The sequence below is a fragment of the Drosophila hydei genome, unplaced genomic scaffold, assembly GCF_003285905.1.
Source record: "Drosophila hydei strain 15085-1641.00,03,60 unplaced genomic scaffold, DhydRS2 tig00008114-arrow-pilon, whole genome shotgun sequence".
In the NCBI taxonomy this organism is placed as follows: Eukaryota; Metazoa; Arthropoda; class Insecta; order Diptera; family Drosophilidae; genus Drosophila; species Drosophila hydei.
The window spans coordinates 3,663,047-3,677,230 of record NW_022045827.1 but is presented as its reverse complement, the minus strand read 5'-3'; the positions used below and the strand labels follow the sequence as shown (position 1 = coordinate 3,677,230).

The 14,184-nt window shown below is 38.2% G+C and overlaps 2 protein-coding genes across 2 annotated transcripts in view; one reads left to right on the top strand and one right to left on the bottom strand.

Annotated features, from left to right (window-relative positions):
* LOC111594233 overlaps positions 1 to 14,184 on the top strand; it is a 53,756-nt gene that overhangs the window by 37,773 nt on the left and 1,799 nt on the right. The window contains exon 3 of the mRNA XM_030224415.1: positions 1,879 to 1,919. Within this exon, the coding sequence (XP_030080275.1) occupies positions 1,917 to 1,919 (3 nt within the window). The 5' untranslated portion in view covers positions 1,879 to 1,916. The remainder of the gene's footprint in view (positions 1 to 1,878; positions 1,920 to 14,184) is intronic.
* LOC111594232 (probable cytochrome P450 310a1) lies at positions 3,590 to 6,988 on the bottom strand. The gene is made up of 7 exons (XM_023307438.2): positions 6,969 to 6,988; positions 5,214 to 5,858; positions 5,031 to 5,153; positions 4,791 to 4,972; positions 4,495 to 4,725; positions 3,958 to 4,215; positions 3,590 to 3,889 (listed from the first exon to the last, which is right to left on the bottom strand). Exons 2-7 carry the CDS (start codon positions 5,696 to 5,698, stop codon positions 3,690 to 3,692), a joined length of 1,479 nt encoding a protein of 492 aa, XP_023163206.2. The 5' UTR covers positions 5,699 to 5,858; positions 6,969 to 6,988; the 3' UTR covers positions 3,590 to 3,689.

Here is a 14,184-nt window from a genome sequence, read left to right as displayed (position 1 = left end):
ACAATTGTGACAACAACAACAATAATCAGGCCAACAAACAAGGCAACAACATAAATAAAACAAACAGCAAAACAGCTGCACGCAGCAGCAGCGGCAGCAGCATCAAAAGAAGCAGCCGCGTCATCTTTGACTGCATGTTGCACGTTGCACGTTGTACGTTGCTGTGGCAATTATACATATGTGTATGCAACGCCGAGCACAAATTGAAAAAGTCAACCCTGAACTCCACAAACTCATTCAGCTAACCAGAGAAGTTAACAGAGAATCATGAATCCAAAGCAGCAACAGACTTAATGCATGATATAAATACACTTAGCGAAGAAAAGGTAGCATGCTACTTTTATGTGTATCAAATATCAAAAAATTTGAACAAAATTTTAATTTAATTTAAAACATAAAAAAAACGAAGAATTTGAGATTTTTCGATTTTGCACTTTTCACACAACAGCTACAACCGCAGCTCAACCTTTTTTTGGGCTTAGCACACAATGTTTCATTTTTTCCAGTGGACTTAATGCTATGTATATATACTCTTTAAGCATGAGCACTACAGCAATAATTGTCCCTCACAATTTGTCATTCTGTTTGTCTGCTTAGCAGTTACTCGCCAAGATCAGCATGATAACAATGTTTCACACACGCATACGCTTAAAATATTTAATTGTTGTACAAATAAAATATATACTCATACATATATATCTGTATATATTATATATAAGTAAAGAATGTCTGACGCTTATTTATTTTTATTACTGTGTAGCCCTGAGGCCGCGTGGGTCGTTGCTTGGGTGCCTTTTGAAGTACGGGCACAGTGAAGTGTCGAATTAACAGAAGTGGTTAAGTGAATATGCACAGAATATGTTCAAAGTTCAGAGTTAAGATGAGCTAAGTGAGTTCAGTGGGAACCCAAAAAGGGAAGTAAGTGTGTTGAGTAGTTATTCCATTCATATTCAGTTAGACCTCAACAGTTGCTCAGTTGCCTCATTAGAAGTCAAATAAAATACTTGGAGAAGTTCATAAAATTAATTTATAAAGCTTAAGTATGTATTTAAGCCTTTGTATAATGACATAATATATCTGAAGATTTCTTTCTCAAGTTGGGCAACTGCTTAAAACTCTTAAGATTTCTAATAAAAAACTGCGCATTATTAATCTCTCTTCTTATATAATATTCAATTTGCTTTGCCTACATATTGTTAACAATTTTTCAAACTGTTCCCAAAGTTTGCACAACTTTTGTCTAACAATTCACAACAATAACAGCAACAACAACAAAAGGCAGTTGAACAACAAACTACCGACAAAAGTCATATGTCAATTGGTTAATTAAAAGAGACGTTGCTGATAACCTTTTATGTCAGTTTCGTGTATTTTTTTGTCGTCACATTTTTTATATCGTATACCCTTTAAAAGGTGAAAATTGGGGGATATTATTTGTTCTCTTTTTTTGAGAAGCTCTGAACCTTTAACAGCTGAAATATAGTTTCAGATTATCGATTAGTCTTCGCGCCTACCTTCTCTATGCATAAACTTAAATTTGTTACAGGGTATTTTTTAGTATACCTCGCTCTACCTGCTCTGCAACTTGTTTATTTATTATATCTTTCTCTTTTAGCGCTTGTTATGTCTCCAAAAAGCAGTTCAAGTTTTCATTGAAGCGTTCATTACGAACGTTTTTTAAGCTATGCCTAAAGTTCAATAACAAACTGCAGTAATGAACTTTTCCAAATGAATTCAATAACAAATGAGCTTGACAACATAAGAAAACAAATAAATATATTGAGAAAAGCAAACACTTAAGAATTAATTAAGAAAATGCGTTAGAAATGCAAATTGTAAAATTTTTTAATATTTTACGTTTCTCTTTTTCCATTTCAGTTCAAATTTGTTGCAGAGCCAGGCTTAAATCTTGAATTATGGTAAGTAAATATGCTGCTAATTAGGGTTCTCATATTTTCGCATATTTTTCTTGCCAATTACACGCTAAAAAGCAAAAAATATGCAATTTACATAAAAAATTAGCAAACACTTAAGTAATTTCTCCATGTCAAATGTCGCCAAGAGAGAAATATTTCTTAATTTATGCCACTGGGTTGACTCGAACTCTCGCTCTCGCTCTCCCTTTGCTCTAGTATGTAAATGAAATTTTTATGCGCTCGCATATTTCACGCCGCGTCGGCTGCTTTGTATCGCGCTCCTAAAGCTTAACAAGGGATGTGGAGGGAGGGCGGGATGCCCTTTTTGACCACTTAATATGCAATGTGTAATATTTAAATGTAACCAGGACAATGCCAGCGAGCAGCAGGCTGCCTGCATGGAGCTCTCTATTTTCTTTTCTTTTTTTGACACCCTTGTCCCTAGAGGCCCGGGCAAATCTACGAGGAAATCTTGTTACGAATCTGCCAAGCAATTTATATTCGGTGCCTCGACATGTAGCAACTGGGTCAGTGCATGTGAAGAGCTGGCTTCATCCGCTTGTTGTTGTCAAGTCAAAACTCACGTATTCTGTGAGCTCTTTAATTTTGTATACTCTGTTGACGAAGTAAGCTAAAGTCAATTGTTTTAGCTTAAGACAGCAAAAACTGAGATATCTTCCTGAGAGATTTCAATAGTTAAAATGCTGTGAAAGCTTAAATAGTTGATCACCTAATGAAAAAAGTATGTTCTTGTTACAGAAGATTATATAAATAAGGCTAATAGAGATATATCTATATATGAAAACCATATATTCCTTTAATTAAAGCCTCTATTGCGCCTTTTATTGCATACAGAATAGCCAGACTTTAATGGAGCAGGCTACTTTCAACGAACTCAAATCCACACAGGCGTATACGCAATTAATAATTCGTTTACCATTAGAAGCCAGAAATACAATTTCCGGCTCATTACAAGCAGCCCATGGCCCGCTGTGTCTCCGCTCAAGTTCAAAGTCTAGACTCTGGCTGCTGGTCACCCACAGAGCACAATTAATTTAATGCCATGCCATCAGATTGAGCAGGAGAAGAGATTGTTAAGACGTAGTTGTACAGTTTGCAAAATGCTTTGCACTGATTGCAATTGCTATCTGTATTAGCTTTTATCGCACGCATAGTATCCATCCTCTACCAGATTGATAAATGAGTTCATAATGCGGCCTAATTGTGGCCTCGTTAGTGGCTAGCTAAGTGGGAAGGCCAACAACAAGGCAACACTTGGGCCAGCTGAGAGAGTATGGGAGCTGGCTGTCTTCATGTGTCCTTTGCAGATTTCCATTTCGGTTCCAATCAGACAATGCCGTATGTCATGTGTATTGGCGATAAAGCAAATCAAATTTAATGATAAGCTCATGTGCTTGAACATGTCTTTTACGCTTGATGAGTTTTCCACAGCAGCAACAATGCGAACAACAAACACATAGAATGTCTAATTTAACGGCGTTGCGTATACGCCGCGTGTGTTCGCTTCGCACACAAGGACCAAGGACCTTTGGCATTCTACATGCTACAGCTAACGAAGCGAAATGAACAGACAGCAACAACAACAAAAACAAGAACAACCCAATATCAAGCCATAATTTACTGCTTTTATTTATGGCATATTTTTAGGTGCTCACAGCTAGCAGCACAGTGCTTAAATGAAGTGTTGAAAAATTATAAAAGAGAACAAAATAAGGGAAAATACGTCAAGTGCTGCATAAATTAAATTCGTTTCTAAATTGAACTTTTGCGAGGATTGCTTGGCTTTAGAATTTCACGCGCTTTCAGCTGAAGTTTAAGTCCATCCGGGGAGCTAATAAAAGGCGCCGGCAGATGCGAGACCTCGACCACAGCACTCTCATCCAATTCAAGATCATAGTTGTGCAGCAGCCTAACTAGCGCCAGCTTAATGACCATTTTGGCAAAGTTTTGTGCTGCGAGTGGAAAATTCCGTTAGTTCATGCTCACCTCTAAAGATGTGTTCTTTCTTCATGGTACTTACCCACGCACTGAGCACCGCCTATGCCAAAGCTTGCAAAGGCTGAAGGACATAGCTGGGTTTCATTGGGTTTGTCATGTAGAAAACGAAGCGGTTTATATTTCAGTGGCTCTCCAAAGTATCGGCCATCGCGTTGTATGGCCAGCAGCGGCACCATCAACGTCTTGCCCTCGCCAATGCTCAGCTTGCTGCCAGGCACTGTGTAGCTCTTGCGGCAAACGCGCTCTATTATGGGCACTGGTGGATACTTGCGCAGAGTTTCTGTGTAGTAGAATAGTTGGGACATTAAGTTGGGATTGATGTAGCTTATTGAAATTGAGTCACACTGAAACCATAGTAACAAAAAGCGACAGAGCTTGGTAAGCGAAGAACAAGCAAACACTTGGTCTTCTCTCCAAGATGTAGCTCGATCTTTTAAGGTTGTTGTACTCATTGCTCGCTAAAAGCATAAACTTCTTAGCGTATCTATTTTTGTTTCTAAAGTACTCTCTCTTAGATGAAATTCGTACCTCGTACCTACGTAAATCGTATGATACTTACCTTTCACACACATGTCCATGTATTTGAGTCCCACCAATTGATCAAAGGCCAGTTGGCCACCCTTAAAGTTAAGTTCCTTGATCTCTGTCTGTAGCTTCTCTACAATCAGTGGCTGTTGTGCAATCTCATAGAGTGTCAGAGTTATAGTAGAAGCAATGCTGTCCAAAGCTGAGTGCATTAAATCCTCAGCCACCTTAGACAGTCTCTTGATGCACATCAGCTTGTCCTCTTCTGCAAGTGGCAAGAACAAAGTTCAGCTATAATATGGATGGTCCAGAATGTGTCGTTTAACTAACCGATGGCATGTTCGACTTGCCACTTGTCGCTGCTGAGATCGTTGCCATTGCGAAACTTGACCAACAGTTGAAGCATATCCTTGCGTATGATGCCGCTCTCCTCGCGCAGCTCAACATTGTGTTTAATAATGTCCAAGAGGCGATAACTGAGCGAGGATTTTTGTGGCATGCCTCTCAGTGTGCTGAGTACAAAAGAAAAACATTAGTTGCACTTTGAGTTGCTAGCAATTTGATACTCACAATGATTGTAGTCCACCATATTGCGAAGGATGCTGCACATAGCTGTTGAGTATATGATCCCTTTGCACAAAGTTATTCACGTCCAAGCCGTAGACCAGATTCCCCATGATATTCACAGCATAGCTGATAGAGTAAACACTAGGCATTAGTTTAAGTTTTGGCTAGGTGCAGCCTTCTGCTTACATTCTCATCAGGTGCTGCAGATCCAACTCCAGCTGGCCCTGCTGCTCCCGGCTTGCCAAGTACTGCATCATATAGTCGGTTACATGTTGAGCAATGTTGAACATGGAGCATAAACGCTCTGTGCTGAACATGGGCGACAGTTTCTCCAACAAGTTGATACGTCTAAAGCCCTTGACATAATCCCATTTGGATTCGTTAAAGTGTCCATTCGACTGTTGCAGAATGCTAAAGGCCAGCTGCGGATGCCGCACCAGCAATACGGGTCGAAAGAAGCAGTAAATGCCAAGCAAACGGTCGCTCCCTTTCTGATATGCCTCACATATGGCCTCCACGTGCCTGAACTCTCGTTGGTAGGCCAGCGTGAGAAACTGCCAGGACAACGAGGTATGCTCGCTCGGGAAGCGCTTACGTCGCCAATAGCTGTAGATGTGTCTCACATACAGAAAGATCGCCGAGTAGACGATTATCGGCAGCAGCAGCCACATGTTGAGGCGCGCGCAGACGTTGATGGACTGACTGACTGCGTAGCCCGGCGATAATTATGACAGGTTGCGCCTGTGGCACACACTCTCATCCAATGAAAATCGAAAGTCACGTCTCAGCCGCTGCTCCGCTCTGTTCCTCCGGGCAACAAGTGAATGCGGTCTGACCAAAAACATACAAAACATGTGAGAAACAGAAGGAAAGAAAACCAAACCCGGCAACTGAGACGCTATCGCCCTTCCAGTTATCTCGTTCTCTCTCTCTCTCTCTCTTTACCTCTGCATCTTTCCCTCCCTGTTTTCTTGTATCTCTACCTCTCTTCTCGCTCTCTCTCTTTCTATGTCTGGCTGATAATGACCACTGTCTCTGCCTCCTGATAGTAATTTATGCAGCAGTAGCTGTACCAGACGCCTCAGTATCAGTATCCGCATGGCTCTGCTCAATATTTTGGACAATTTTTGTTTACATATCTCTCTCTCGCTCTGACACTGCACAGCATCTGTCGTGGTGATAAGAGAAATATACTAATATAATTTTATATACTATATCTTGGTATATAGCGACCAAAAACTTGTGTATTAGTTGTGCATAACTGAAGAAACGCAAACTGGACCTGACGAGTTTTTATTGTTCTCTTTCTTGCGAGCTATGCCAAAGTTGGCAGGTTTTTGTTCACCTTTCTGGCCAGGGCCAACTTGAAGCTGACCTTGCAGCGAAAATTGTCTGTGGAGCAAATTGTCAGGAGCAGCACTTAATAACCACTGTCTGGACATTGTCTGGATAGGCAGCGAGCACAGTATAAGTCAGGCAATAAGTATATATATATATTTATATTTATATATATAATAACGCTGCTGATGATGAGCAAGATCTGATATTCCATTTTATACTAGATACTCTTATATAAGTTGAACTGTTTCAAGTTTTTTCCTAAAAGAAATGTTACTAAAGACTCAAGAACTGTTTTTGAATCCCATAAAAATATCACACTGATATATATATATATATATAGAAACTTCTATTCTACCTACTCTTCGTGTGTATCTTTCAACGAAATTCCCCTACTTTTCTGCCAATCCAAATCAATGCCCGTTGTCTGTTGTGTCTGTCAACAAAATTTCCCATAAATGCCCAGATAAATATCTACTTATTTTTAACCTAGGTACGGCTAAACTGCCTGTCTTGGGTATACTTCCCTTTGGGTATTTCGTTGCTCATCTAGGAAGCAGTAAATACATATCTAGATCTAAACTTATAGGAAGTTAAGCTCACCAGCTGCTAGACTGTTTGGTTGATAACTAAATTCATATTATTGTGTTTGCGTAAATAAATAGGCAAGAAGTTTTTAATACCATATTTCAGACTAGCAAATACCCTGTAGTAAGCGCTGAGTTAAGCGATTTGTAAGTGGTATAAAATACTACGAACCATTTTCCTCATTTCTAATTTACAGGGTGTAAGAGCTATTAACCTAAAGTTCTGTTGTAATTAACCTTATTTGTGGCATATATTTGCATGCCACTTGCAATAATATTGACATCTATAAGCTAAGATTAACCTGAGAAAAAACCAAGAAATAAGTTTTACTATTTCAGTTGGCAAGTCTTGCTTTATGTTTCGATTCATCAAAGAGAAAAAATTGCAAAGTTGCAAGTCAAACTGTCTTTTTAGGCTCGCTGCTAAAGTGTTGACTAAATTTGAGCACTTTTAAGTGCACTCCAAGCCGTGTGTTGCCTCCGTCTGTGTCTGGCATTTAATAACATTTCAGTTAGCAATTACGTCCACTTCAAATTGGTAATGCACTTAAATTGAATCCTAAATCGTTGCTTTTAGAGCGTTAATTAATTGTTGATGGGCCTTAAGTGAAGCACAGAAGAGCAGCTGAGCTATGGATATCAAGTAATGTGTTTATTATAGCCTTTGATATTTAGTTGAGAGCATTGAGTGTCAATCAAAATGAGTTACTCAATATTTATTCATTCGATTCGTGAGTGTAAACAAATCAAAAAGAAAAACAATTAACGTATTTATTCATCACGAATTTCTTGAGTTGAGGCATTCATTCAGCTTCGCAGCACGATTTGAGAGGCTTAAAAAAAATAGGAAATATCTTTTAGATTATTAACGGAAAGAATTGAAAATCTTAAAGCAAATGAATTGCAATTGTAATCCTATTCAAGCTTCTCATAATATATTTTGATCAGGCTTTGCTTAAAAATATTATTAAGCCACTTTTATGAACTATGACTTTCATTGTTCCATTGCCTCTTCATTAGATCATCTTTAAAAAAAACTTTCACTGTGTTGCATATTTATATAATTATATATATTGATAAAAAAGCTTTTTTAGATTTATACTTGATCGATAAAACAATTCTCTGTTGCTCAAAATCGACTTCTTCTGTCTTCTCTGTCAACTACCAGCTTATCCACTTACTTATTATGCTGTCACAAGCTGACTTAGCCGACTGTTATATTACACAACAGTTAAGCAACAACAATAACAAAAACAACATCGGCAACGACAATCAGCTCAAGTGTCAACGGCAATTGGGAGCTGAAGCTAACCAAGTGTGGCATAAGCCAATTCCTGTTCCCCAAAGGGAAGTAGTTAATCACACCCATTGCATGTGCAGCAACAAAAATGCAAATTGTGTGTGTGAAAACAAGCTAAAAAATAGAGAAAAAAGGCTAAACAAGAAAAAGTATGGTAAAAATGCACTGAAGCACGCTAGCAGTCAACCGGAGGCAATTTTCCACAGCATACACAATTATTTAGTTCAGGCGGGCGCAGGCAACGGGGCGGGGCACCCTTTGAGTGCCACTTGTTGCGCTGCTGCGGAGAGTGGGAATTTGATTTAAATGCATAGTTAAGTAGAGCAGGTTACATGGCCAATATCAAGAGTTATGTGCCACTAAAATTTCCCACAATAAGAAAAAAATAAAGCCGAGCTGCAACAGTTGCAGCAATCGGTTGCAAGGTGCCATTAAGTTAAGCTCACTCTAGACGCCTTTTGCCTGCCAAATCGATTTGGCTCAGCCCCTCAGCAATTGAATTTAGTTGACCATTTCCAAGACTTTGCAGCTTTTTGGCTTGTGTCTCAATGTGTCGCTGCCATGGCTAACTGCAGCTGCCACAGCTTGCGGCTCATCCACTTCAGCATTTGGCTCACTCATCGCCTCTATTGAGTCCTTGCCAGTTCTCTTCCTCTCTCTCGTCTCATACCATTATCCATTCACTCATGTAATCGCCATGAGTTAGCAGTTTGCGCAAACAATTACTCAAAATGGCGAAGCCCTTAAAAAACTTAAAAATACTTTGGGATTCTTCGCTTACTTCTTTATGCAACTTTTCCGTTTACATATTATAAAGATTTTATTTTCGGCGCTTTTTGTCGCATTTCGTTTTTTCAAATGTTGATTAAATACTGAGACTCTGAATATTTTGCGATGGGTATATTAGACTTTAACTATTTTGGGTATGTGGAAGTGGAAGTTAAGAATATTATTAGATTATTTTGTGATTTCGAAAAGAAATACAAATCATAATTATTAAATCAAATCAAATATTAAAATATATTTTTAATGTTTTTATATGATTTGCTACTTTAAACTTCAGAATATATAGTTTGGTTACTTTATGAGTCGATCTTTATAGAGTAGAGCCTCAAGTCTTATCGCCGCAAAATTCCGACTTCCGACTGCGCAGTCAAAATAATTAAAAATAAATATTTCTTTATCAGAGTTTAAAAAACATTGCGAACATTGCTTAAAATAATTGAGTTAGTTGCGTCGTTTGCAGGCACAACTTAAACATTGTTAACTAGCAACAATTAAGCGGCATTATGCGCCATTAATTTAAAGTATTTTCCAATTAAGTACACAATCGGCAGAAAATGTTCTCTATCGACTACTGTCGATAGGGCGCGAAGACCACGCTATCAAATATGAACAGCAGCCAGTTGGTGATTATATCATAAAAATCGAAATTAATTAAGCCCTTGCTGTGATTCATAAGCACCCACAAGACTCAATCACGAGTGCATTCAATATTCCAGGCACGTGTCATTTAATATTTCGATTCGAAATTGCATTTGCCGCGTTCCGTTCGATTGCCTACAAATGCTTAATACTTAAAATGAATAATTGCGCTGAGAAATTTCCCATAGACGATGACATGTGCTTGTTTTCAGTTGTTGTTCTTATTATTGCTTTATGGCTGTTTGTGTTTTTTCTCAAGAATTGCTTTATGTATATTTGAAAACGTTGTAAAAAATTTCGCTATTAAAAAATGTTGTCATAAGCCAGAACGCGGCACAGGCTCGCAATGCAGTTCGAGCACCAAACTGAAAGAATGACTATTATGTGGGTGCTCACACACACACACACATACATAAGCATACACATTCAGACGTACACCCACACTCAAACAAGTCGCGAGTTCCACTCGGATTGCTTTTTCTGATGTAGCCAGCAATTTGCAAGTTAACAAAAATATTAGTCAGCTACTTGACAGCCACGTTTCTCTACACCCCAACCCCCCATACCCAGCCCAGCCACCCGCACTCCCGTTTTTCAGCCCCGTCATCAGCGTCAACATCTTCAACAATGCCGCCGCTTTATGAGCAACATTTTCTGTTTACCAGCAGCACGTTGCTGAAGTTCATGAACAAAAAACTAAAAAGCAGCAGCAAAAGAAAATGAAAATGAAAACAAAGATCGTGAAATATGAATTATCAGAATGCCAAGGCGTATATACTCTATAAATAAATAATCTAACTATGATTAAAACCAACTTCAATTTTAGTGTACTGCAACATATCTTTAATTTTATTTGAGTAGAAAGGTTTTTTTATTGAGATAAATTAGTTTTGAGATCTATTCAATGATAAAAATTTTTTTAAATATTTTAAAATTTTTTTCAATTGTTTTTATTTCTTTTTACACATGATAAAAATAAAAAACTTATATTAAATAAATATAATCAACCTATAATTAAAAATATAATTATATATAAAATAAAATAAAAAATATATAATAATATAATTAAATTTATAATATAATCTTCAATTTCAAGGGAATATCCTCATGATAAGCCCGCTCCACCAGCTCAATGCGCAAACAAAGAGTATCAGAAATGGCAAAATATATTTACATGCAAATTACTCATTGGGGCAAAGTGCAGCTCAGTACGTGGGGGCGATAGGGGAGGGGAGAAACGGCCACTTTAGAGGGGTTGGGGCTGTAGAGTACAACTAGCAAATACAATGGTGCGAAATTTGCATGTTTATGCGAAATAGCATTGCGTTTGGCTTTTATGAAAAATTTTCGGTTTGCACAGGATGGCGATAAGCGGAGGGTTGGGGTGCGACGCGCTTGCGGTTGGTCGGACAACGCGCCGTATGAGCAACGCGGCAAATTTTGAGTTTGACAACTTGAGCGTCAGTAGAATTTGCGCGATTTGTGGTGCCAACTCAGCGCATATTTTGAAGAGAGAAGTAGCAGAGATATAGAAAGAGAGCGAGACAGATGTTGTGGTTATGGATATGTCAACTCAGTTTTGGAAAGAAAGCACAAGGGAGGAGGAGGAAGGGGGTCATGGGATGACAGCAGATTCAGCTGCAGCAACGGCTTCAGCTTTGCATGCAAATTGCTTTATGGCCAAACGAAATTGGTTTAATAACAAATTCAATTTAAGTTTAAGCATTTTTTGATACACATACGTGAGCACACAATCATTTACAGAGGCGGGGACAGCGGCAGGCGTGGCCGGGCGGTGGGTAGGAGGCGTGTGCACTTGGCGAGACGTTGGCTTTGTGCATTTTAATTGAATTTTCCCCTTTGGCAGTTTGGCTGTGGCCAACGTCACAGAAAATTTAAATCACGGCACGTTTCATGATTCTTTTTGCTGTTGTTTTTATTGGAGTTGCTGTTGTTGCACTTGAACAATTTTTCATAATGCTCAGCTATGAAAAGCGGGCAGAAATTAACATAAAGGCCAACTGTCCAACTGACCCCCGTTCCAAGTCGTTTTGTATGCCACGCCCATTGCAACGGTATCTAATTGGGAAAGTCTATGTGCGTGTGTGTGTGTGTGTGTGTGTGTGTGTATGCTGCCCACTCAAATTGCTTGATTTCTGTTTTCTGTTTGTATTTCTGGCCTTGACATGGCCAACATTTCACTGACCTACCCCATAAGCCCATCCACAACAATGGCAGAAAAAATAACAAAAATTTGTTTTCTCTTTTTCGATTTATTCGCTTTTGCCAGCACAAATTGTTGTTGATTTGCTTTTGTGGATTCTTGGCCTGTCAATTTCAAGCATTTTGTCAAATGAAATATGAAATCTTGACAGCTCTTCAAAAGTCTCTTGATAAAGCTTTTCTTTGTTATCGAAAAGTATTTTTGGTTAAATGATGGTTAAGACATTGCAGTCGATAATACTTACTGAAAGCTCAAATAGATTAGGCTTAAAATCTAAACATTTTCAGCTCCTTACTTATCTTTTGTACTAAATAATTGATTGAAGTTTCGGTTACATCGACTTAAAGTCAAGTTATCATTCCCATTCAAATATTTGCCCCCATAAACACACAACATTTTCCTATTAGAGTTCATTAATAATTACGATACTCTGCACTGATTAGCCAACTATTAGAGGTAGCTAATCAAGAAATATACATAGTGCCAGTATATATACGCAACGGTTCATTTATAATGAGCATAAATAACAACCGTTGTTGTGTTTCGATTATTTACTCTATAAATAAAAGCAACGCCAGCAGAAACAAAAACAGAAACAGAAACAAAAACCCAGAAGAATAATAACAAAATGTTGCGCATACGCCGCGTGGCTTAGATGGGTTTGACATTGAACTTGCTGTTATGTCGATGCGGCGAAGGCCAGTGGGAGTTCGGCTGGCAGTCAGACAGCTGCAAGCACATTAAATATTCATTTGGTCGATGGCGGCCACAACAATAAAAATGTCAGGCTCGTCCTGCGGGGCAAAACTTGTTTAATTGTTAGACCAAATGTTCGTACAACTGGCAATAGACAAGGGCAAAGCCACAGGGAACAGGCATTAGGGAGAATAGAGTAGGATCAAGAGACATGTAATGAAGCCACATAAATCTCGGCACCAAATATATTTGCCTGAAACGAACCCCGGCAAAGCAAGGCAATTAATCTTAGAGAGCAAGATATTTTTTTGTGTTTTTCTTTTTGCTTTAATATTATTATGGAGGCATAGCAAAGGGACACAAGACAGGACACACATTAAAGACGCTTGACTCGGAACAATAAATGTGCATCCGAGAATCAGGCAAGCCACTCGACATGCTCGACATGCTCTGTGTGCGTGTAAATTATAGATAACCGCGTTAATGTTGCAACTCCTCGAGTAAACTTTACGCCAACTTTGTCGAAAACTTGGCCTAAAAGTGTGCCACAGCTTCCGCTACCTCAGTCTCCCCTTTTCCATGACCCCCTCTATCTCTCTCTCTCTTTGGCTCTGCCAACCCGGAAAACAGATACACAACATCGCTGAACTTCCGACAGGTCCTGCTGCCCGCCCCGTAGCCTCTCCTTCTCTCTCGCTCTCTCAGTTCTCTGCGCAAATGTGTCGAAATATTGTTAACTTTTTTACATTTTATATTTTATATTCCTTGGTTTGTATTTATTTCTGCGTGTGGCATTATTATTTATGGCTTTACCATGCTTTTTACTTTAAGTTTTGAAATTTTGCTTCGGCTTTCGCACTTTCCTTTTTAGCGCTTGATTTTTTTTTGCCACTTTCTGTTGCAAATTAGCAATTTAAATAATTTAATTACAGCGTGACCAGCAATTTGTGGCGTTAATTAAAATGTGCCCCTGTCCACACGCCACGGGTTTACGGCTTTGGAGTTTTGTGGGTTTTGCGGTTCTGTGCAAATGTGCAACGCTTCAACATTTTCACATTTCCATTCAATAGCTCTTTGCCATTTGAGCTTGGGTAATTTGATGCAGCCATCAGGTATTCAATTTCAATCGATCTTATTTGCATTAAATGTGAATTGGTTTTTTTTGAAAATTGATCAATTTGTTGCCAATGTGTGCTAAATAATTAAACTTTAATTAGCATGGGTGCCGTTTACATTGCAAATGCTGTTGACTGTGCTAGGAAAGCTTGAAAACTGATGACAAATAATGAGTATTATAAATAATAATTAATAATATAGATGATAAATGGCAAAAGCTAAAAAACTGAATTTGAAATAAAATACTTATATATATGATTATATAATATTTATAATATATATATTTATTAATATATATATTTATAGCAGTCTAGTCGAAGTATTAGAAAAACATTTATAAACCAATTTCATTTAAAGCAATTGAGAAGTTAAATTAATTGAATTAATTGTAAGGTGATTAAAATTTATATTGATAAATTTATTTATGAATAATGTAGACAGGAGCGCTTAACAAATGTGCGTTAGCAGCTA